Here is a 26,453-nt window from a genome sequence, read left to right as displayed (position 1 = left end):
CACACACACACACACACACACACACACACACACACACACACACACACACACACATTTCTGGAAAAGAATCTATAAGGATCCAAAAGAACACAACAAAGAGCTGGATTGGATCCAAAACTTGGAAGAAAATAAAATAACAACTTCTAAAGGAAATGCCTCCAGTGATATTTAATGAAGCAAAAAAAACAAAACAAAAACAACGAGCGAAATTCCAAACTTTAAAAGCCCGGTCACAACTTGAGAACTGTCTGATGGAATTCCAAACTTCTGGCTAAAGCAACCAGATTCTCGACATTATTCACTATGCTAGAGCATTCAATAAACTTATCCAAGGGGGAGGAGACATTGGATGAGTGGCTCACAGTAGGTAACACTTTCCTCATCCCAAAATCTGAAGACACCCAACCACCTCACAAATATAGACCAATAAGCTGTCTACCAACAACATACAAACTTCTAACAAATCCTCACAGAAATGATGTACCGTCACCTAACGTAAGAAGTAGGCCTAGAGGCAGAACAGAAGGGATGCAAGAGAGGATGCGATGGAACAACAGACCACCGACTACGAAACACGGCCAAACTCAAAAAATTGCATTACAAAAAGAACCAAATTATCCACAGCATGGGTAGACCACAAAAAAGCTTTTGATGTCCCACATTCATGGATGAGAAAATGCATGCAATTGTACAAGTTCAATCTCTAAGTAATCAAACTGATAGAGAAAGCAATGGAGCTTTGGAATATCACATTGATATTACAGCACTCGGAAAGATCGAAATCCCAGGGGTGAAGATACGCCGAGGGATCTTTCAGGGAGACAACTTTCGCCCCTCTTGTTTTCCTTGGCCCTCGACCCACTGAACAACCAAGGACATGGATACATCCTGATGTTAAATAAGAGAAAGTCCAAAGAAACAAGAAAGGTGATTCATCTACTTTACATGGATGATTTAAAACTATTTCCACCAAATGACAGAAAATTAGCAGAACAACTCAAATTAATTAAATGGTACTCTGATGACATTTTGGTGGAATTTGACCTTGACAAGTATGCCAAGTGCACTGATACAAGGTCGACCAACAAAAATAGACACTAACACAACAACGCAGGAGATAGACAACGAAGCGTCATACAAATACCTTAGAGTAGAAGAGGGTCACCAAATATGTCACAAACGAATGTGCAAAACAATTACCAAAGAATACGTGCATCGAACGAGGCTGATCCTGAAAACGTACCTTTCTCCAAGGAACGAAATCAAAGCTATAAACCAACTTGCGATACCAGTCGGCCGGTGCAGCTGCAGAATAATAAACTGGCTACAATCAGAAATCAATAAACTGAAAATCAAAGGAAACTCCTCACCATCCACAAAATGTTTTACAAAAATCAATGCATCCCGAGAATATACCTTCTGAGAGGAGAAGGAGGTAGCGGCCTGATGGAGCTCAACCAATTGCACAGAATGACCACTGTAGGATTGGCTGAACATGTGAAACGGACTACTGAATTCAATTTGTAAGCAAACATGAAGACAACAAACTAGAGAAGGCATCCCTAACCCACCTAGCAAAAGATTTCCAAAGACAGGTGCGATTGAAAGAAGTCACATAAGAAACCGAAACAACAATGAATACAGCTCAAACAATAGCAAAATAGATGAAAGAAAAGTATAAAACGAAATATAAACAGATATACACCAACAACTGGGAAAATGACAAAAGAGCAAGAAGGTATAAAAAAAACAAAACAGCTGGACTGATAAGGAATAGACTAAGAAGAGGTCAGCTCAACTGGGATGGAGAACGAATCATTATAAATACCCAAAACCAAGGACATTACACCAATGGCTTCAATAAAATGGCGGGACTGAGTCAATCGGACAAGTGTAGGTTCTGCAAGGTAGAAACAGAAAGTGCGAGCCACCTCCTATCAGGATGTAAAAAAAACTCATGTCAGAACAACTGTGTGCCCAAAGACACAACAAGGTATGTGGAGTAATCCACTGGCACATCTGCAAAAGTTTCAATATCCCAGTTCCAGAAAACTCGTGGAAACAGGAACCAAAAGCAATCACTGAAAACAATGAAGTAATGCTCACGTGTGACCTCATGATCCCTTCGAGCGTGCATATAGAAAACAAAGCATTGCGATCAGATATAGTACTGAGGTGCAAAAAGGAAAAGAAGACATGGCTAATCAAGGTTTCTGTACCCAGCGATTTTTGGCCTAAACAATGCATAAATCAAGAAAATGACCAAATACCGAGATATCAAACATAGGGGAAATACGCCTAGACGCTCACCTGGTAGAATAATAATACTGAGGAGGAAGTTAACGTGACAAAGAATCAGCAGATTCTTGAACCAATGAACCAATGTTACGGTAACGTTGTCCACAAGGATTTGTGATCGGACCAATAACATTCAACGACGCCACATTCGGTATGCTGGCTTTTGGAGAACACCAGATCGAGTGTGGTATTGCGTTGAGTGGTCGGTTCAATCGTGAAACGATGGACGTTGAAGGTTGCCGTGATGTGAGCCAAGAAAGGTGTTTGGTGGATAGCATCCTCATTGAAGTCAGCAATGCAAAGCAGCATGTTCGCCGAGTCGACAGGTTGTGCTAATTTGTGAAGAGCAGGTTGGGACATAGAAACTGGACATTTAGGAGCCGTGTACACATCGGATATTTGAAGCGTATTGCCATCGTGATGGACACAATTGAGCAAGACGTACTTCAGGAGAGGGTTTGAGTACTTTAGTGTTTTTGTGATGTGTCCGTCCTCACTTTCAAACACCATTATGCCATGTGCAGGACGATTTTGGGAATCTGTTGGGAATTGATCCATTTCTGATTATTATGTGTCCAGGAACCAGAATAATGAGAACTGTCTGAAAATTCCAATCTTGATTCAGTGATGCCAATAATATGAGCATCCAGAAAGTTTGGATCAGCGATTTAAATCAGGATGTTGTTTGGGATAGAGACCTGCCTTCTGGAATCCGATTTTCCACACCGAGGGCGGGTGATGGCAAACAGGTGTGGAGCACAGGTGTGGAGCACAGCTGGAGCTTGGCATGTGTATGCACACGAGCCATTTTAGCTTTGACATCAGCGGTTACTGAAATATGTTTACCAGCGAGATCAAAAAGGAATAAACTTTTCTTGACATGCCTCTCGACAATGCGACACAATGCATATGATTCCATGTTCGACCAGAATTTATTAAGGTGGATCTTGGCACGTGTGCACCGTTTTAGCAGCAGAAGGTCTCGATGGAAACTGAGTTCGAGATAGGAGAGCAGGAAGCATTGAATGAGTGATTCACAGGTAAAATAGGTGTCCATCGTTTGTTTATTCCAGCATGGTAATCGCGATGATGTTTTTGCTTAGTACATCTTCCAGCTTGGTGATCACCAAGCTGGTGATCCAGCTTGGTGATCATGATCAGAGAACTTTACCCAGAGATCAGTGGGAGCTTTGATGTGCAAGTATTCAGTTTTTTGAATTGTGCACGTCGCACCATTCAGCAAGCCATCACTTTGCCATCAACATTAATCCATCCATCCATTGGGATCCTACTCGGAGAAGAGCGTTGGTGCTGCCTAAGCAGTCTCCTTGGCTATTGGGCACAATCGTGGACGGGTCATCACTCTGACGCAGAAAACTCAAATGGCTCAATCATCCCAGCAAGTTGACACTCATTTTGCCAACCTCAGAGGGATGACAGGCAGAGTCAACCCCACCTGGTGTTAATTCAACAGCCAAGTGCGATTTGAACTCAGGACCTGAGGATCCCAAGCTCACCACCCTCACCATTCAGCTAACACCAGGCATACATGATTTGAGAACAGTACCATAATATTGTTGTGGGCCGGGGTTTGGTGGTGATGAACGACCACTAGGTGGAGCAGTGGAGTCGTCGTCTCCCACCAAACACCGGAATTTAGGTCGTGACTCTCGGTCAACTCCAAAAGGTCACGGGTCACCTAGAGGACCGTGGTCGCCAATATTTCGATGGCGTGAGGTAGGGTCCACTTGTCTAATTCCAATTTACCTCAGTACTCACGCCGTCCAACTACCGGGGAAACCCACACCCTTGACCAACTTTGTCCGAATCGAGTCGCTATCACCGACTCGGATCCGGCGTAACCGAGCGGGAGTTACCAAAGCCGCGCCGGACCAAATGAACAATTTACTGGCCCAAACAGCCTTACTAATTCTCAAGTCCGAACCATGCTGGGTCAATCAAAGAAAGGACAGAAACGAACTGGAACATTTAACACGGGGGTTTATTTTACGATAATAATCGGGGAGGGGAGCACACAGAGCAGAGTTATCCGAATAAAAGGCAGGCAATGTACAATGAGCAAACGCACTTAACAATCCTACTTAAAGACGGGGCCCACGGACACACACGCACACACACACCCAAAAGAACTGGACCCGTGGGTCTTTAGTCGGTAGAGCCGGGCCGGGGTACCTGTCCCTCCTCATGCGGTCACACCAACCCGAGCCACCACGGTGGGACTCGAACCCACGACCCAAAGTCCACGGCCCACGACCCTGACTGCTCGGTCACCAGACTTGCCCTCCAAAGGACCGCAGACCGCTCCAACCACGACCACGACAATCTGCGGAGCCCTCGTCGACCACCACTCAGCCACGACGACAGACCGCTCGGCAATCGCCATGATCCCCTCTCTGCCGAACCCTGGTCCTAACAACCACTCTACTCTTCTGAGGTGGGTGGGGTCTCTTCTCCTCGCCACTCACCCCCTGATTGGACAAGGGGTTGTCGGACGACTTGTGGTCACCTCCCGATTGGCTGGGGCGTGCGTGTCATGCTCGCCCTTCGCTCATTTGCTGGACGAAACGTCCATGCCCTGCCTTGGGGTGGAGCCTTAATCTGAGGCGATGGAGGCTCCGCCCACGCCTTCAGCGAAAAACACGTGGGCAATGGCGACTGGGTTGCATCGCTGTTGTTGTTGTGGTTGTTGTAGATATAATAAAAACATAACTAAAAAAAAAACTCGTCGCACACACAAAATTCCCATTAGACAGAAGGAGGGATTCTAACTATAAATACATACTTATCGAAATAACTAAACTATGGGGACTCTGGCTGCCTGTGTGCACATGGCTTCCAGATTCGTAACAATACCTCTTGGTATGGCATACTTTTTCTGAACTTCGTCTTGACGGATCATTTCACAATTTTCCTTTTAACAAATGATCAGTAACCTTCTGATTTTCTGATTTGATAGCATGCACCAAGCTTTCAATTTGCTTCGTCGGTCATGTTTTTTGAGCAGAACCGCCAGCATTGGGTCCTGACGAGCACGAGTTGTCTACCAGTCCTGGATGGATCCAAATGAGTGGAAGCTTTGGAACTCAGGTCGTGTTCCCGAAGTCTACCAGTCCTGGATGGATCCAAACGAGCGGGAGCTTTGAAACTTAGGTCGGATTCTCGAAGTCGATGAGCCCTGGATGGATCCAAATGAACAGAAGCTTTGGAACTTAGGTCGTGTTCCCGAAGTCTACCAACCCTGGATGGATCCTGACAAGCACAAGTTTTGGCCACATGTGCATGTTCTTTCAAAGTGGTAACCTTGGATGAATCCTGACAAGCAGATGCTTTGTAGAGTCTGTCTGTTTTTATCTTCAACACTAATGTGACAGAATGACCATGCGCCTTTTATGGATTCTTTCATGGGCTGCTTTCGAGAGGAAGAGACAGGTGACCATCAGTAGGAAGGCAGTCAAATTTGTGAACCCTTCTGGTTTTATCGGAATAAAACATGAAGTAGTTTGAAAGGAGAATGCTCTGATCATTTGAAAATTAAGTAGAACTTTGTGAGACAAAACGTTTTTTTTTCTGCTGGTGCTCCAAGAGCAGAAGTGTCAAACAGTCATTTGCAGTGCACTGCAACAGGAATGCCTGGAAAGTAATCACTCAGATCTGACCCAGAGAAATATTTAACAACATCGTAATGATTCCGATTCATATTCACGAGATAGATGGACTTCTGGGGCAATTGAGAAGGTTGGGTGGAAAACTTAATCGAAGACCACTCGTCTAATCCTTGCTTGCAGTAGGTGCAGATATCAGAATGTAATGAAGATACGGCAGCAGTAATCTCAGAATTAGTAGCCCAAGTTTTGTTGCAGGCCATCTTTCTTTTCCATTAGCACACTTCAACAGTTGGATAATTGATCTATTTCACTCATGTAATTCAGCATGATAACACCGACTGCCAGTAACCATAAAATGACTGCATGGAAAAAGCAATTGCCATCTGGATGTGTGGGGAACATACCAAACTGAGAAGTTAATGGAATATTAGCTTGACCATATATGAGCATATTCACCATTTTCAAAGCTAATTCACAACATGTGTTCGCTTGCCATGTTTCATCAGGAGGAATGAACGCATAGGGAGGAGATGGACCATGTACAGCAGGTCAGGTCAGGTATGGGAGCATGTGCCGGAGCAGCGCATCGCTGCGTCCACTTTCCGCCTGTACTCCAGGGGCCTCCATCTGGCCATACCCCAGGCAAATGCCTGGCCGATCCCCATCTCCTTGAGATGTCGATCAACCTGCTGCAACCACGAGGCATGTGGTTGGCCCACTGGCCTCCTCCACTCACGAGGCTCCCTCGCTGAGACAATCTGCTGAGCAGGATCAGCATCAGGAAAACGAGCCACATGTCCATACTGCCACAGCTGACGCTCAGGACTATGCAGGTAACAAATCTCATTTGAGTCTCTCTCGGCAACCACTCCTTGGACACACTCTGACCAGTGATGGCCAAGGATTCTTCAAAGAAACCTGGTCCCAAAGGATGAAGTCTCCATCACAGATCCCTGGTCAGAGTCCAAGTCTCACAAATGCAGAGCAAGACTGGAAGCACCAAGGACCTGAAGACTCAGACTTTTGTCCTCCTGCAAAGGTACCGGCAGCGCCACACCCCAGGATCCAGTAAATCCATGACTCCCCAGACCGGACCCAGACAGCTGTTGACCTCTGGCTCACAACCAGCAGAGACATGAATATCACTGCCAAGGGAAGTGAATCTCTCCATGACCTCAACATCCTCACCACAAACAGGTACAGACAGGACAGCAGCATCTAAGATGTCATTGAAAGCCTGGATCTTAGTTTTGACACAGGAAACCCATAATCCCAGTGGCTCCGACTGCTCAATCAGCACCTCGAGGGCCCCCAAAAGGATATCCAGAGTCTCCGCAAAGATGACTGCATCATCAGCGAAATCAAAGTCAGAGATCTAGACATTCCCAAATGATGCACTGCAGCTTGATCTCAACCGCAACTTGACATCTTCCCCAGAATGCAATCCATACAACCGCTAAAAAGTGTGGGGGCCGGTACACACCCCTGACAAACTCCAGTAACAACTGGAAATAAGTCAGAGATGGTATCAACACATCTCAGAGCACTATCAGTACCAGAGTATAGTTCAGACAACAGATTGATCAGTTTTGGAGGCACCCCACGAAGACCAAGAATCCTTCAGAGGGCATCCCAATTTACAGAGATCAACATAGGCTGCAAACAGCCCCTGCCGAAACTCTCATCTGCGTTTGTTGAGGACGCAAAGGGCAAGGATACGGTCAATCGTTGACCTCTTTGGTGTGAAGCCTGACTGCTCTGGACGCTGGTGCTCAAGCAGATCGTGGTGAACCCTACCAATAATTATCCGAGCACTGAGAGCAGTGTCACACTTCGGTAGTTGTTGCAGTCCTGGCGATCACCCTTCCCTTTCCAGAGAGGGACAACAAGGCCCCTCTTCCAGCCAGTTGGGATGATGCCCGTGTTTCCACAAACAAAGGTGGACCACAGTTGATTGGAGGGTCTGCAATAGGGATAGTAACACCCCTGACATCCAACTCAACAGCTGGTGGATCAGCCTGGTACAGCCACTTAAAGGAAGCGGCCCAGCGGGTGTTCACTTTCGACTCCTCTGTCAAGAGCCCACCACCCTCCGCTCTGATTGCAGGACACCGAGGGACGGGCTTGGAGGAATGTAATGCGCGAATTCCCCAGTGAGCAGGATGAGAATCACTTGACCACAGCTGATGCTCTACCCCCTCAAAGATTCCTCGCACATCAGCCTCCTTTCCACCCTCAGCTCACGTACAGTTTTACACCTTAACTCCCTGAACAGGTCAGCTCTGCCATTCAGCCTGGCCCTGGGATTCTGTTCAACGGTATGCAGTGTCCCTTGAGAGACAAAATTCTTCTTCACCCTCCGGTGAGTTCCATGACATCCACCAGCAACATCTGTGTTGAGTTGACTGTGGTTTTGAAGGCACTTCACAACTCTTCAGGATTCCCCAAAGCACCCAGACACCCCAAATCCCCACTCAGCCTGTTCGCAAACCCATCAGGTACCCTCTCTTCCTTGAGCTTGCCAACACCCAGCCTCGGCTGTGATGGTACCATTCTCCTGGATTTGAGCTGAAACTTAAGAGTTGCTGCCACAAGCCTCTGGTCGGTATTGAGGAACTGAGCACGACAATAGATCCTGCAGTTCTGGATCATCCTCCAGCGACCATAAACGAGCACATGGTCAATCTCCTTTGCCGCATCACCAGCGTTGGAATACCAAGTCCAGCGATGAGCCTGTGGAACTGAAACCATGAACCGGCCACCCTAAGTCAATGACTTTTTGCAAAGTCAAGGAACTTACTGCAATTCAGGTTCACAGTCTGTTCCAGACCCATGGGGACCAACACATGTCTCATAATAATCCCTATCAGTTCCAGTCGATGTATGGAAATCCCCCAAGACTAGAAGAGTATCTCGCCTGGGGCATTGATCAACCTCAGACTTGAGCGTGGCATAGAATGCGTCCTTTATGGTGAGATCACTCACCTCCATCCATCCATTTGGGACCATACTCTGTGCAGAGCATTAGTATTGGTGCTGCCTAAGCAGTCTCCTTGGCTATTGGATACAATCCTGGATGGCTCACCACTCCGACACAGGATACCACCTTGGTGGCACACATTTTGCTGACCTCAGAAGGATGACAGGCAGTCAACCCCACCTGGTATTAATTCAACAGCCAAGTGGGATTTGAACTCAGGATCCTTGGATCCCAAGCCCACCACCCTAACCATTAAGCCAATACCAGGCATACTCGCCTCAGTCGGAGAATATACAGAGACCAGGGAAATGACACCCAAGGAGTGACGAATCCTTTGTCTCATAATACGCTCGTTGACTGGTGTTACCTCAATTATCATTGGAGTCAGCTTATTGGACACAGCTACAGCAACTCCCTGGGCATGGTAACCATCAGAGTGACCAGACCAATAGTAGGTGTAATCACCTGCCATGATATCAGCACTATCTGGTGTCTGAACCTCAGAGAGTGCTGCAATACAGATGTTCAAACGCTTAAGCTCAGATGATAACAGAGACAGGTGATCATCCTTTCTTCGGGATAGGACATTCAAGGCACCCACCCGAAGGGTCTGCCGCAGGTTAACCCAAGGACACTGTCATCTGATGGACAACACCTCAGCACCACTCCGACACACACTACCGCAATCTAACCCGTGAAGGTTACCCCGTGGTTTCCCTCCTATCATCAGAGTGGAGTTCCGGAAGGCTTTGCCCCAATCCCGTCATCCGGTGAGCTGCGCTGCGGAGGGAAGCTGCACAGGAGGTACTCCCACGGAGTGAGTTTTCGGATTTCTTTGCGTTTTTTTTTTGTCTTGCGGAGTGAAGCGTTTTACTTTTGCCGGAGTGCAAATCCTGCCACTAACCTCAAAAAAAAAGTAACCCAACTGCAGGAGAACGTCCGCAGACTCAGTTGGGCACAAGATATGAATGACCATTGGCTCACAAGGAGCTCCTCCGCCGTTTGACAACAGCAGTAGTAGCTACCTCATCGTCATCAGCATGCATTATACAAGAAGAGTTTGTCTGTAGATCATTGTATTTTGCCATGTGGATCAAGTTTCGTCGGAGCGGTCATGGCATCACCAAGACCAGCAATCAAGATTTTGACATTGTCATGAGATTTTAATGTAAAACTAGAATAATGGAAATTTTATTCCAAGGTTTCACTAATGACAGAGTTGACAGCTTGATCAGAAGCATCATTCAAAGCATCAGCTTTTGTGACTTCAATGAGCTGTTTCTGTGGATGTTGTGTAATGCCACTTTATTCTGCATGAATGTCAGAGGGAAAGGTAACATAATCACCGAAGGAAAAGGAACCATTACCCTGGCCAGTGAAGGTATTGTGACCCTCGATGGATAAGGTGGTAGCGTGATCCCCAGAGGGGAAGGTAGACGTGATCTGGGCTCATCGTACTGAGGGTAGATCGAGAAAAAATGATCCAAATCCTCGGGAACCATACACCGGTCACACAATCCCATGGGGGTGATGCCCGATCCTTTGAAGATGTAAGTTGAGAGAACATTGCTGGAGTCTAAACCTAAATATGGTCGTCTGGTCCCTTTTGGGGAGCTGAGGAAACGAGCCAGAAGAGTCGACCAAATGGTGCACCTCGTTGGCACCACCTTCCTTTGTTGGAGGACTCCCACTGAGATTGCCATATATTGTTGATTTTGTCTACTTGCATCAGGAGAGTTCTGCCAGGCCCAGCGGAAATCGGGCTACGAAATCCAACCTAAGACCGTGTTTGGCTGTCTGGTCGCATTCTTCATTGCCTTCAATGTCCACGTGGGCATGAATCCAAGGCAGGTCAACGACCATGCCCCTCACCTCGAGAACCAGTTCATGCCTGCAACCGGGCTGACAAGACTCCAACGTCTTCAAAGCCGAGAGGGAGCCGGAAAATATAACAGCACTCAGGGGGTTAAAGTCTATAATTTTTTCACAAGCCTCCGGCACATGATGCCAAAAGGTTCGGCCGAAAATACCGAAAGGTGATCCGAAAGCCTAAACGACTTTGTCACCTTCACATCTGGGATGCCAAAGACTGCTGCAGTACGAGCTAGACCCGGATCTTTAGAGCCATCAGTGGAGGCATGTAGAGATTGGCTGCAAACCTTGTTGAGGAATTCAACAGACTGGTTACATGTCACGACTGGATTGTCCCTATCTTGCCCCATAAATCTAGGTGTATTCTAGAGATGTCAAGGGTCCAGGGAGGCCATATGGCCACAATATTTGAAGAGTTAACAAGATGAGAGTCCAAACCCATCCCTTTAACCGCCCTTACACACTTAATCCCAAAAGCGGGAGGATGGGGGGATCTGCCAAGAGCCTGGTCCTCCCAGCAATCTGAAAACAAAGCATTGCCTGGGTGGCTATCCCCAAAATGAATGCACTTGGCGCAGTACTTTAGATTGGAAGTTCCCCACCGAAGGGACAAGGGCATCTCGCCAGCTTTGACCAGAAGAGCACTCACCGGAGTGATTTTGAAGACCCCTAGACATATGCGCAGAGCTTAAGATTGGATCATTTCCAGCTTCCTGTGGTTAGTTGCGGACATATCCCAAAAGGCTTGGCTTCCGTAATCTAAATGACGACGGAAGACGGCTCTGTACGGGAGAAGGAGGCTATCCTGATGTGCCCTCTCGGATGTGCTGGAGAAACTCCGTCAAAGGTTGAGGCCCTTAGCACACTTGGAAGTAAGTTTGATAATATGGGAATCCCAGGTTAAGCCCCTGTCAAAAGTGACCCCGAAAAAGGACACCTCAGGAGAGGCTTGGAGGATCGTGCCATTAATTGACAACATGACCTCCCCAACCTTCCTCTTGCGGACGAAAATTACAAACTTGGTACTTGGAACCAGAAATAACGAAGCCCCATTTGGAGTCCCACAGTTCGATACTGCAAACGTCAGCCTGATTTACAGCATTTACACCACACATGGTTTTCGTATGCCGAGTCTCGCTAGAAAATGCATATGGTTATATGGTTATCTGTATCCAGAGTCCAGACGTCACTCGTTTTGTAGACATTTGTATTCTTGTGTTTTCTTTGCTCTCATGCCCTGAAAGGGCTCGAAGAGTCGATAAAATTAATTAATTAATTCACCATATCCCCCAAGGTGAAAATCATGCGACGATCAGCGAGGCTGATTCACGCACAGGAAAGTAAGTCTTTAAAAAAAAATAAAAAAATGAACTTATTTTGGATCTAAATTAAAATGAAATTCTAACTCAATGGCAAGTCATGCCAGGACGTTTGAAAATTATGCAATTTCAACTCTACGTCTATCATCGTAGAATAATACAGAATACCGTATCTTCCTTGAAGATGGAATTCCAAGCAGTTTGAATGGCAACTATTTTGGGGATCACACTTTAGTGGTGTGCGGACTGTAATTAGAGCAGTGTACTACGCGTACTAAAGGTGTTTTAAACACAATCACGGTGTTTTAAACAAATTTCAATGCTCGCTCGGAGACGGGGAAGCGTGTAGAATCGTGCTCATGTAATCATGAGTTTTAAAACTAAACAAAAACCAACAATACTGTATGTATGATTAAATAATCGCTCACGGTTCCCGATCAAATTATTTTTGCACCTGCGAAAAACCGAAAATATGCAAAGCACAGTGCCGCGAATGTAGAAACGCGTCACCGTTTGATAACCCTGAATACGGGGTCCGCAAATGTTGAACCAGTCTCCGGACGTGTCCGGGCAGGGTTTGTTTCCGGACGCGACTGGGCAGTGTTTGTCTCCAGGCACATCTGGGTGGTGTTCATTTCTGGACGTGTCCGGGGCAGTGTTTGTCTCCAGGCACATCTGGGTGGTGTTCATTTCTGGACGCGTCCGGGTAGTGTTTGTCTCCGGACGGTGTTTGTCTTCGAACGCGTCCAGGCGGTATTTTTGTCTGGACAGGAGTTTGTTTCCGGACGCGACTGGGCAGTGTTTGTCTCCAGGCACATCTGGGTGGTGTTCATTTCTGGACGTGTCCGGGGCAGTGTTTGTCTCCAGGAACATCTGGGCGGTGTTCATTTCTGGACGTGTCCGGGGCAGTGTTTGTCTCCAGGCACATCTGGGCGGTGTTCATTTCTGGACGCGACTGGGCAGTGTTTGTCTCCAGGCACATCTGGGTGGTGTTCATTTCTGGACGTGTCCGGGGCAGTGTTTGTCTCCAGGCACATCTGGGCGGTGTTCATTTCTGGACGTGTCCGGGGCAGTGTTTGTCTCCAGGCACATCTGGGTGGTGTTCATTTCTGGACGCGACTGGGCAGTGTTTGTCTCCAGGCACATCTGGGTGGTGTTCATTTCTGGACGTGTCCGGGGCAGTGTTTGTCTCCAGGCACATCTGGGCGGTGTTCATTTCTGGACGCGTCCGGGCAGTGTTTGTCTCCGGACGGTGTTTGTCTTCGAACGCGTCCAGGCGGTATTTTTGTCTGGACAGGAGTTTGTCTCCGGACGGGAGTTTGTCTCCAGACTTGTCTCCAGACAGGAGTTTGTCTCCAGGCCGTGTTTATAGTACGAGCGGTAGAAAATGGATTTCAGACATTATTTTGTTTCCATCTTCACTGTTATTCCATGCAGAATAATTTTGATGAGACTGTGTGAATCGTAATAAACGCTCCCATCGCACATCTGCCTTCCCTTCCTCTCACCTCAAACTGTCTTCCCTTCCCCCACCCCTCGTCGCTCCCCCTCCCTCCTTTCCCCTCCACCTCTTCACTCTCCCCACTTTCTCTCACCCCCACCCCTCTCTCCCTCTTCCCCCCTCTTTTCTCCCTCCTCCCTTTCATATTACCGTCGGTGAAGCGACGGGTACTTGTCATTTTGTTATCCTTCTGCCTCATCCCCACACAGCTTTGAAAAATCCTTCGTGGCGAGTCTGCTTGTGGAAGGAAGAAAATATTGGTCAGGTCGTTTTCAAAATGGCGCACGGTACACCACCGGCCAGGTCGAAGAACAACCTGGTAATGAAATGAAAAATGCTTCACATTTCTTGCATGTTTTTTTTTTTTTAATATCTACAGAAGGTTGAATATCATGGATGTTTAAGGAGATCTGTTTTAAGATGAAAGTGAGGCTGATATAGCTAATAGAGTTATTTAGCTTTTGAGAATAACAAGTGTGAAAAGGAAGGGAAAGGGTGAGGCTTGGAGTGAAATTGGAAGGTAGAGTAGTTGGACAGGTGGGTAGTTAGGTAGAGGGATGGGGCAGAAGTGATACAGAGTATGGGAGGAAGTGTAAAGAATGAAGGGGTATGTGTGACATATTACTTAACCTTTTAGGTAGTACACCTAAACTTGAAAAGGGGAGGGGGGGAACAGTACTGTGCAGGTACAGGATCATCTTTTTTTCTTTTGAGGGAGGAGGGGGAAGGGCAAAGAGGCTTGTCGAGTGAGAAATGAACAAATACTGACAGCACAACCACTTTTTGAAGAGACCCTTTCATGGATGTTACAATTACTGTGCATGTACTGCATATAAAATCGACCTGTCCACACTGAAGCTACCAACTTATCCTCCCAGTAGATCCATGTACTCCGACCGTACGCGCCCGATGATTCAGGGTAGATACCCAATTCCAGTTTAAATCTATCCACTGTTCTGTTTCTGCTGCCGCTGCCTTTTCCAGAAAGACCATTCCATGCATTAGCTACTCTGAGTGAAAAACCACCACCTCATAACATTCCCAACTCTTCTCTTCTTTACTCAGGCTGCAGCTAGTCTTGGTCCTTTCACTGTCCACTATGGTTAAAATTTTCTGCATTTATTTTTGTCTATACCCTTAATTATCTTTAACATCTCTGTCTAATCCCCTTCTTGTCTCCTTCTATACCCCATAGATAAATGTAGCGAGCCGCAGCATCAATCTAGTTGCTCTACACTGAAACGCATTATCTGGCAGCTATGTTCTTCCTCACTTTTAAGAAAATGTTCTGACATTCCTGTGCAGTGTCAGCACTACCTCTTTTGATTTGTAATTTATTAGGAATTGATAAACCGTCCATACAGACGGGTCAACTTCCCCAGGTTTACTGACGGATTCGTTCCCCACTTTTAGGATATCTATCACATGTTTACCCTGATGGACGGGGATTATGTTTTTCTCCCCCGTTTGTCTGTTTGTTCGTGTGCAGGATATCTCAAAAAGTTGGGGACTGATTCAGATGAAATTTGGTGGGCAGGTTGGGTGTCTGACGAAGTCAAATTGATTAGATTTTGGTGAAGATCCGGTTCCAGATCCTGGTATTTCAAAGTGATTCTTCACCATTGAGTGATGTGGCCAAAAACGATAGATATGGACAGATTCAGACGTAACTTGGTGGACAAGTTGGGTGCGTGACGAGGGCAAATTGATTCGATTTTGGTGAAGATCCGAATACGAGGTTTTTTTTTTTAATTCTACCAGTGATTCGTCACCATTGAGAGATCGGGCCAAAAATTATGTATATATATTCTTGTAGAATTCCCACCCATTGGCGTGCGAACGACCGCGTCTAACCCATAGCGGTCGCTTCGCCCACCGAACGGACAATCCAGTCGTGACTTTCTGGAACAACGCCAGAAACCAGTCACGGGTGGGTTTTTAATCCCACCATGGCCCAGTCCGTATTCTACCTGCGCGAAATAGGGTCAATCGCCAAATATCGATATACCTAGGTACCCGCGCGGGTAACCTACCGAGGGACGGTACCTCGGGGAAGGCCTGCTTGGACACGAACCGCTTAAGCGGTCCGTTCCATTCTGGGATAACCGAGCGGGTATTATCGCCAGACCTCGCCGGACCCAATTCTATTTGTCGGCTATTTAAAAACCAACTATATTCTGAATGCAAGAGGGCAGCTCAATTAAGGGAAGAGGATGCAACGAACAGGTTTACATTCACACAAGGACATTTATTATAATAAAGCACGTATGCAATGAAACAAGGAAAAACACGTATGCAATTATACAAGCAACAAAAGCACGACAAAAGAACTACGACCGTCTATACGAAATGCAATGCAAACATTTACAGCACACAAAGCACTTAACAATTTCCTACTTATTAGACGGGCCCATGGACACACGTATGCACACAAACACACCCAAGAAATGGTGGCAGAGGCCTTTAATAATGGGCTCCAGCTCGGAGGACAGGTGAGCTTGAAACCCAGAGCCTATCTCGAACCTCTCCACCTTGTGTGGTCAAGTTGTTCGAACCCGGGCTCCAGCGAGAGCGAGCTGGATCCAATCGCCGAGCCGCGATCCTTCCCGAGCTCCCACGAATCCTCCCGTGCTTCTCAACACATGCTGGTGAGACGAGGCGCCGATCCATCGCTTCCCCGAGGAACCACCTCCACGAAGAGGTCGACGAGTCGCACCAAGCCGGGAACCAAAATGGAGAACAAAGAGCTCCACGAACCAAGAAGAAGAAGCCACCACTCGCAGCTCGATCCGAGCAACCGGCTCAACTTCCTTCCAAAACAAAGCAGCTCGAAGCAGAAAGCTCTCCCGAGCCAAACAGAAGCCGAAGCTCATGGAACCACCAAAGCAAAAAGCCTCCAAAAAGCCTCCTCCCGAGCCAGGCCTCAGCCGAAGCTCACTGAGCCAGCCGAAGCAAAAAGCTTCTGAAGGCCTCAACCCAAACCCAAGCCAAACAGGACCCGAAGGTCTGCTGAACGACGACTCTCTGCCGAAGCAAAAAGCTTGCTACTCAACTCCCGAACACAAACAAACAAAAGATCTCCTCTTATCCTTCTCCCACCCTTCCCCCGCTCCCGGCGTGACTCATGACTCATGCCCTCGTGCTCCATCCCCCACTCAGCCACAGGTGGGAGGGAGTTGTTGACATCATGAGTCATGGGACGGCAGGATTCTTCTTCCTCTTCGAAGAAGAGGGGGAGGGATGTCTCTATTGTTCGTTCCCTTACTATTAAATCGATCAGCAGCGCATCTAATCGATTTCTGAACATTTAAACAATGAAAGGTGAGCTATCGAGGGAACAAGCACTTACCGACATAGCTGACTAAAGGAACCTGAATGTTGTGTGCAATCGAATTCCCAAATTCGTAACAATGTGTATGTATATATATATAGATATATATATATATATATATATATATATATATATATATATATATATATATATATATATATATATATATATATATATATATATATATATATATCAAGATATTTCAAAAAGTTGTGGATGAGTTATAACAAAACTAGGTGGATGAGTTGGTTCAGTGACAAGAACAAGCCATTTATATTTTGGTTCAGGTCCGAATCCAGATACAGCATATCAGTGGGATACAAAACGTAAACTGTTCAGCCTGGCGGAGGTATGCGCTCTACCGAGTGTTGTTCTAGTTATACACAATATATATATATATATATATATATATATATATATATATATATATATATATATATATATATATATATATATATATATATATATATATATATATATATCCCCGAAAATGACACCTGCTACATATATATGATGCAACGACCAATTTATCCATGTGGCTTTGAATTATATAGAAGAACATCGCAAATTTATATTTGGTTTGTGCTTTGCATTTAGTAAACCAAGTTTTTTTTTTTTGTTTTTTTTTTTAGTTCAACACGAAATGTCTGATTACAAAGTATTTTCTTTAATATTATGAGTTCTTTAAAACTTGTTTTTGTCTCAAAATTCAGGAAAAAAATTATTTTTCCCATCACGAGTAAAGACAGTATTTGGTTTTGTTCTGAATGTCTTTTGAACAATTGAAAGGTCACTTTGTTTTCCTGCAATTAGCTGTTGTGATTGAGTACCGAAAGATTGCGAACATAATGTCAATGTTTCCTTTCAGACAAGAACAAAAACTGTACAATGATTATTATGGAAAAAGCTTTCAACATGTGGTCCTCTCAGCAATGTTCAAGCAAAGCTCGGGTTATCTGCCGAAGCGCGGTTGATGGTGTCTCCACCAATCCATCGCCTTATTCCACACAAACCTCTGCAGCGTCTACATCTTGTCCTCCAGAATGGTTAAGCGTCCCACAGTCCAATACCGGCCAATCTGAAGAACAAAGGAATTTCTGTTTTCAGGTAGGTATAAATGTTACACTTCTTTGCATTTACAACTGCGGGAAATGGCAAGGTATTCATCTGTATGTGTATGTGTGTGTACGTCTGGAAATCACAGAATACAAAATGGCAACATGAGGCTGCTCGCCATCATGGGACTGAGAGAGAAACTGATCTCAAACAAGGAAATTTGGCCATTTTGGCCCAACATTGACGTGGTGCACCCCACAGCCTAAATAAACCGATTTTGATTGGCTGACCCTCAACTTGTACATATTGTTGCGAATTCGCGCCCGCCGGCGTGCGAACGGCCACGTAACTCGAATCACGGCACGTCGCCCACCGGACGGACAATTCTGTCGTGACCCTCTCGGACTAACGCCGGGAGCTAGTCACGGGTGGGCCTTTCGGCCTCACCACGATCGTGCCAATCGGCCCCCCGCGTGGGATAGGGTTGTTCGCCAAATTCGACCTCCCTAAGTACCCACGCGGAGGGTAGACCGGGCGATCGCACCTCGCCGCAGGTCGACTTCGGACACGGGCCACTTTAGCGACCCGTTCCGTACTATCGGGATAACCGAGCGGTGTTATCGTCGGCCTCGACGGTTCCGATTAATTATCGGGCGTATAAAGCCCACTACCAACCCTTTACGTGAAGCAAGATGGAGATTCAATTAAAGAAAAGACGAAGCGAAACGGGAAAACAGTTCAACATAAGGCACATTTATTCCGCGGCACACGGAGAGCACACATATACAATTACAACAATTATGCACCTAAAGCAAATGTAACAAATGAAACACAACAATGCAGATCTACAACGGACTACGCGTGCACACGGCAACACTTACACAGTTTTACTTTATAGACGGCGCCAACAACACATTTACTCAAAAGCAAAAGAAAAGGGCCATCCTCAAAGACAAGGGGACAGATGGGGCCTGTGGGCCGTGAGACCGGGTGGATCCTACCCGTGTCTTGTGATGAGCCGCAAATGTGGCGGCACGGCGGTGCCCCGACTCCGCGCTCCTTCGCGGGTTTCGTTGGCACTGCTTGGAGTGGGGTGGGAACGGGGCCCCCTTTTCGCACTATCTCAGCGCGGGGGGGAAAAAGGGGGGAATTGTTGATGCTCTGGGGAAAGAGGATAGCTGGCTTGCTTGGGTCCTGCGACGAGCGACTCCACTGTGAGCTCGTCGCCGACCGCCGTCTTCCTTGCCTCGGACCCGAGCTATCCGGTCCCCTCTGCAATTCTCCTCAGCCGACTGCAGCAAATCACCTCGACCGCGCTCCAGACTCCAGGCTTCCTCTCTCTGCAGCTCCCCGACAGACTCTGAACCCCGACAGACTCCGACCTCCGACAGACTGACTCTCCTCCAGACCCGACTTGACTCAACCTCAAACCGACTGCCGCCACCACACTCCGCTCTCCAAAAACTGACCCTTTCAAAACTCACCTTGACTCTTCTCAAACTCGCCTTGACTCTTCTCAAACTCGCCTTGACTCTTTTCCAACTCGCCTTGACTCTTCTCCAACTGACTTCTGCTGCCACACTCTGCCGCTGCCACACTCTGCTCTCCAAAAACTGACTAAATTCGCCCCGCGCTCGGCGCTTTATAGTCCGGCAGGAGAACCCATATGCAAATTTCTGGATCAGAACGAGCTCGGGGGTGGAGCCACGCTCGCCCATTGGACAGAGAAAAAGGGGCGTGAGTCTCCCCTGATCCTTGAATTTGCATATATCGATTCTACACCGACACGCCTGGAGGCGGGGCCAAACCGCCCCGCGCTTGCTGATTGGACGGATCAGAAGTGGGCGTGTATCATTCCTGATCCGAATTCTCCTCGGAAAGGCCGCACTTTGCACCCGCGGCTCGGCGCGCGTCCCGCACGAGGCCAGGACAGCCTGACGCTCGGTGCCCACAAGCGGTGCGGGAATGGCTGCAGAAGGAGGAGAGGTGAAGGTGGTGGAGGGTTTATTGTGGTGGTTTATGGCCATGGCGACGTTTGGAATGGCGGTGATGCAATGTTTGCGGGAGTGAGTTGTGAAGGTAAAGGTCGTGGCTGTTGGTGTTGTTGTTGTGAAGCGGCGTTGCGGTTGGTGGTTGTGTGATGGCGGTTGAGACGTGGTTGGTTCAAAATAAAGATAGAACAGAAAAACGACTATCTTAAAGGGTCGCAGCCCGAATGAATCACATTTATTCCCTCTAAACAACGGGTTTGGGGCTAACTACACATGTACTTACAGAGATATCTCACCTACGAGACCTGAATGGTGGTTTGCGAATTTCCTCAACCGCAACAATATATAATCAAATCACATCCATGCCCAGAAGTGTCAATCTTCTGTCGGCGAAACCGAGATCCCATCAAGTGCTGATGTCACAATAATGTTTTTGGGTTGTGAAGTTTAATCCTGTTTTTGCATCTTCGATTCAGCTGGAGGACGTCGCGGAATCATTTTGCCTTTCATGTGGTTGGTATGTAAATATGCTTGGTCTCGGGTTGATCTGGAGTTTTCGGTTTTGGGTGCAACGGGAAGTGACGAGCGAGGGATTTAGTTGGTCACGCGGAGGAATAAACGATGGACACAGATTCCGAAGGCCTCAGACATCTTTTCCTTCCGCGCTAAAATGGTGACCCAGAAGTGATACAAATGGACGGACAAGGAGCTACAAACCAGAACCATTTTCTGGGAATAACCAAGCGGCTGCGCCTTTCCCGGTTGCTGAACCAGCTTCATACGTGACATCGGTTTGGATAAAACTTCCGCCATTCTGGCCAAAGAGCCCTCAGATGTGCTTTACACGAGTCGAAGTGCAACTCAACATGCGGCGCATCACTACCGAGTCAACGCGATTCAAATACATTGTTGGATCTCTATCACCAGAATATGCCATGGAGATGACAAATATTTTACTACAACCTGCAACAAATGCTCCAGACACGACTTTGAAGGCTGTGCTCATAAAGCGCATGATCCCCTCTGAGCACTGCCGCTTTCAACAACTCCTAAGGAGATCGAAGACCCACACAATTACTTCGCCACTGCGGATCTGGCTGATCATCTCATTGACACTGTTATACCGACCATGGCTTATGTGACACCTCCACTACAGCACGTCACACAGTTGAAATCTTAAATGGCAAACATTAAGAAGCTCATCCTGGAGCTCCATGCTGTGCAATGCCAGTTGTGTTCAACTTCGTGTACCCCTTGAAGAGACAGAGAGAAACGCCATACCTTGAGCTACCGTTCGCCTTCACCTTCCGTGAACACTCCAGATAGGTGTTGGTACCACGTGACCTTCGGTGCTCGTGCTCATCAGTGGAGGGCAAACAACAAGGCCCACAACTCATGGCGATGAGTTCACCTGGGCCATACGTCAGTAGCCTTCTCTTCCTTGTGGATCGAACTAGCGGAATTCGTTTTCATGTGGCTACAGGGGCAGACGTGGGCATTGTGCAGACATCTGCTGCTGAAAGGAAAAATTGACAGGAATATTCATTCCTGTACATGCCGCCAACAACAGTGCTATTGCTACTTTTGGGAGAATGTCTCCTCCAACTTGATTTGGGTTTACGTCGCTCATTCCCGTGGGTGTTTACTCTTGCCGGCATAAGATACTCTTCTCGGCGCGGATTTTTTTTGCCTCATTTCAATCTCCTCGTCAACGTCAAACATCACCAGATATTGGATGGCTCGACACAGCCTGGTGTCGTCGGTACAGCATCCACGTTTTTTGTTGCTGAATATCACGTATCTTCCATCCACACCCACGTGCCCTTTTCAGAAAGTACTTTACGACTTCCCGTCCATAACACACCCATCAGCGACAATCCAGCCCATCAAACACCAGATCACACATCAATAACATCGAGACCATGGAACCCCCTGTTTTCATGTGTTCTCGCCAACTAGCACCCATGAAATTATGTATCATGTGCCAGGAGTTTGACTACATATTACAAAGGGGAATCATCAGAGCATCGTCCAACAATTGGTCTTCACCGCTACACATGCTACCCAAAGAGACATCTGGGGATTGGCATTGTTGTTCGGATTACCGGTCCTGAAACAATACGGCTGTTCCAAACCGTTACCCCCATTCCACACATTCAGGATTTTCCTGCCTCACTCCATGTTTCGACAATATCCTCCAAGGTCGACCTCGTTCGTGCGTACCATCAGATTTCTGTGGATCCAGATGACATCCCAAAGACAGCAGTCACCACACCTTTCGGCCTGTTCAAATTCCTTCAGGTGCGTGCGGCCTACGCAATGCCGCACAAACATTTCAATGTTTTATCGATCAGGTGCTCCAGGGATGACACTTCTGCTACGTGTGCATCGATGGCATTCAAATCGCCAGCACAACCACAGAAAAAAAACATCAAGAACACCTACGTCTCCTTTTCACCCATTTGCAGGATTTCCGAATCGTCATCAAATCCACAAAGTGCATATTCGGTGTCCTGGAGTTGAATTTCTTTGGCCATTGTGTTAACCGCTCAAGCATCCGTCTGCTCGAGGAGAAGGTGCAGATATTTAAGGATTTCCCATGATCTCAATGCAAACTGCGAAAGGTTTTGGGCCTCATCAACTTTTACCACTGATTTATTCCAAACTCAGCCACAACACTGCAGCTGCTGAACGAGTTACTCACAGCTGGTAAGCACCCTGAAGTGCTCTGATGGACGGAGCCCACCTTGACAGCCTTCCACACCATCAAATATGCGTTGGCCAATGCCTCACTCCTGAGTCATCCAAGGCCAGAATCACCAACATGCCTGATGGTGGATGTGTCTGACGTTGCGGTGGAGGAGGAGGGGGAGATTGGGACCATCCTCTGTGCAGAGCATTGGTGCTGCTTAAGCAGTCTTCTTGGGTATTGGGTACAATCCCGGACGGGTCGCCACTCCGACACAGGATACCAGAAAGCCGGCACTCATTTTGCCGACCTCGGAAGGATGACAGGCCGAGTTAACCCCACCTGGTATTAATTCAACAGCTGAGCGGGATTTTAACTCAGGACCCAAGGATCCCAAGCCGCCACCCTAACTACTGAGCCAACACCAGGAATGTTGCGGTGGGCACGGCCCTTTACCAGCTCATTGATGCTGATTTGCGCTGTTGAGCCAAGCAATGTCTTCAATGCCAACGCTCCAAGATCAGACTACGCCATACTGTGACTCCACTTGATCGCTTGTCAACACCGGATAGGTGTTTCGACAGCGTTGTGGAAACTGAATTATTCAAATGAAGTTTATAATCATGTAAAATGCGAAATTAACTTAGTTGAGTTGCTTTTTTTTGAGAAGTAATTTAATAAACCTACATGCCGACAAAGCTAAGTATACGTGCTGAAGAGACCAGTAAGAAGATGCACACATGATCTTTACTTTAGTCGTAAACAAGCTTTGTTAAATCTTATCTGTTTCGTAAACCATCGACCTGTGACCATGTAGTCAGTAGGTCAAAACAATGAGACTCTCTCCTACCCTACCCACAACCCTCTCCTTGAAAAAAAAACAAACAAAAACCTTTGTCTGTGGCTTATTTGAAGTCAACAAAGTTCCATCTGATATCTTGGTAAAAACTGGATACAAACACTCAACATGCTACGTAACCTTAAGTATTCAGCTTGCAACCATGGAGCTGGCTGAGGTCTTCCTTCCGTGCACGGAAGTGTGTTTTGTCTTTGTAAATAAATGGCTTGGACATAAACTTACGTTTCTCTGTGTTGAGGGAGCAGGTAACTGCTCCCACAGGGTCCATGTGGATATTGTCCAAACGGGCACCGCTTTTTGCTGACTTGTGTCGACTGTTTCACCAATTGGCCAGAGGCTGCACCGATAACTGGCATCACCGCATCTACCATCGCCGGGGCTTTTGTCCACACCTGAATTGCGCACTTTGGTGTTCCATCACCCGTCACTACGGATCGTGGTAGCCAGTTTGAATCGGCTCGATTTCGCAAGCTGACTTGACTCCTGGGTACCAACCGTGACAACTCCATGTGCTGGACGGACGTCGTACCTACAATAGTGCTTGCTACGCAAGCTGTTCTGAAAGATGGATGCTCCACTGCATAGCTCTCGTATATGGTGCAATGCTTTGTCTCTCAGGAGAATTATTCTCAGCATACGATGACACCTTGCCCGATGCCAGAAACGATGCCAATAAACTTTGTACGGCCATGCAGGGCCTCTGGGTGACGTCGACATGTACGCCTTTGTCACGCCCGTGTTTTTATTCCCCAGGAGTGTTATACGTGCACCCACGTATTCGTGCGGCATGACACTGTCCGGAAACCCTTGCAGTGACCGCATGACAGATCTTACAAAGGTCTTCAATGCTCTGAGAAGACCTTCCTACTCTATGTTGACGTTGACCGTGATGGAGTCTCCATAGATCGCTTGAAGCCAGCTTTTCTTGACGCAGCACCAGAGCCGACCCTTCCCCTGACTGGCGGGCCGACGCCTACTGCAACGCCACCTTTACCGTCATACATGGCTCGCCCTTGGTGCCACGTACACTTCCAAGCACGACATTTATGAAAGTGCATTTTGATGTTGACCATTTCTCTTGGCTGTGACTTTTGTGGGTTTTTTTTTTAGATGGACAGTCAACATCTGTTCTTTTGTTTGTTCCTTTTGTTCGATTGACGCACTCAGAGGGGGAGCACTGCAGCAGCATCATTTTGCCTTTCACGCGGTAATGTTTAAATGTGCTTGATCTCGGATTGATCCGGGGTTTTCGGTGAAGTGACGAGACCTGGTGTAACATGAAGTGACGAGTGGGGGTTTGGTTGTTCACGTGAAGGAATGAAGGATGGACACGGATTCCGAAGGCCTCGGACGTCTTTTCCTTCCACGCTAAAAGGGTGCTTCCTTATGAGTCAAGTCAACTTGTGGTTCGAGATGGAACCAATTGCAAAAGAAATTATTTGTGTTGTAACTTATTCGATAATCCATACCAACCAACATGTCAAAAATGTAGGGGGTGGAACATTTTCATTTTTGATTTTTAAAATGTGCATTTTAGCCTAAATTCACCGCGTCAATGTACATTCGGAGAGTGAGTATACGGTTTGCATTTGTGCGTGCTTCCCCCCAGTTTAGCTGGCATGCTTTTGATATTGTAACTTATTCTTTATGTTATGGCCCAGCTGAAAAGCAGCGCCATATATTAGGGATCGGTACCGAACGTCCGTCTGCCCATCTGTCGGTCTGTCTGTCCAACAGATGGATAAGCGGGGATATCTGTCTGTCCGACAGATTTACCCCGTTTCTTTGAAGGTGAATTTTGTGAAGGCCCCCAACACAATATCCAGCAAGAGGACATTTTCATGTCGATACTGCTCTGAATGCAATGATTGCACTGAAAGCATTCAATTCCCCCCCCCCCCTTTTGGACCTACACATGAATGAAAATACTGAAGTCGGAAATACGCTTGCAACAACCAATCCGGCTGAGGTTAGGTGGGAAAGACATCTTTGTCTTTCCAGGTGTTTGTCAATCCTGGCATTGCTTTTCTATCCAATATTAACTGTCTATTAATTTCTCCTCTACATTCTCCACTCATTCCAATCTTGGAACCCACTAGAAGATGGAATTTTTCACTTCTTCCACATTATCGTATCCCGATCTGAACACATCGATCTTCTCAGTTGATAAGATTTTAGTCTTCTTTTTTACTTCTAAATAAAGATCAGCTTTTTCATTTTCCTTCTTCACTCTCTGCAGCAGTTTCATCAGGTCCTCTTTACTTTCTGCCAATCGAGTAGTGTCATCAGCATACCTTCGGATGTTGATAGATCTTCCTCCAATCCTGACTCCAGCCTCGATGTCATCCAAATTAGATGTTTCTTCAAAATTATTATAACCACAAATAAATCAGTCATTTCCATGCAATGATAATGGCATAATAATAATAATATTAATAAGAATAATAATCCGTCCATCCGTTGGAACCATACTCTGTGCAGAGCGTTGGTGCTGCCTAAGCAGTCTACTTGACTATTGGGCACAATCCTGGATGGGTCGCCACTCCGACACAGGATACCAGCAAGCTGGCACTCATTTTGCTGACCTCAGAAGGATGACAGGCAGAGTCAACCCCACCTGGTATTAATTCAACAGCCGAGTGGGATTTGAACTCAGGATCCTAGGATCCCGTAACCATCAATATGACGACGACGACAACACTGGCAGGATGGCCTAGAGGTGTGTACACTCACCTCTAACCTGTTTAGCAACAAAATATTCCGCCATTTTACACCATCTCGACCAATTTAATTTGCCTTTTCGCTCTCTCAGTTTTGGGGGAATATCCAAATTCAGACAAAATCGCAGCTCATGTGAAATATAGATTGTGCTCTGAAACGCAAAGCAAGAGTTGAAAAGACCCTTAACCCACGTCCTTTTTCTCAAGACTG

At 46.8% G+C, this 26,453-nt stretch overlaps 1 protein-coding gene across 2 annotated transcripts in view; it reads left to right on the top strand.

Moving 5' to 3' along the window:
- LOC147030962 (macrophage mannose receptor 1-like) overlaps positions 1–26,453 on the top strand; it is a 164,131-nt gene that overhangs the window by 78,975 nt on the left and 58,703 nt on the right. For both annotated transcript variants that reach the window (XM_085875566.1, XM_085875565.1), the window contains exons 9-10: positions 13,806–13,915; positions 17,796–18,034. In XM_085875566.1, the coding sequence (XP_085731692.1) occupies positions 13,806–13,915; positions 17,796–18,034 (349 nt within the window). The remainder of the gene's footprint in view (positions 1–13,805; positions 13,916–17,795; positions 18,035–26,453) is intronic.

The sequence above is a fragment of the Eptatretus burgeri genome, chromosome 3 (assembly GCF_056783735.1).
Source record: "Eptatretus burgeri isolate ZD-2024b chromosome 3, Ebu_testis_v1, whole genome shotgun sequence".
NCBI classification, from domain to species: Eukaryota; Metazoa; Chordata; class Myxini; order Myxiniformes; family Myxinidae; genus Eptatretus; species Eptatretus burgeri.
The sequence above is the reverse complement of the archived record's forward strand: the minus strand, read 5'-3'. Positions and strand labels throughout refer to the sequence as shown.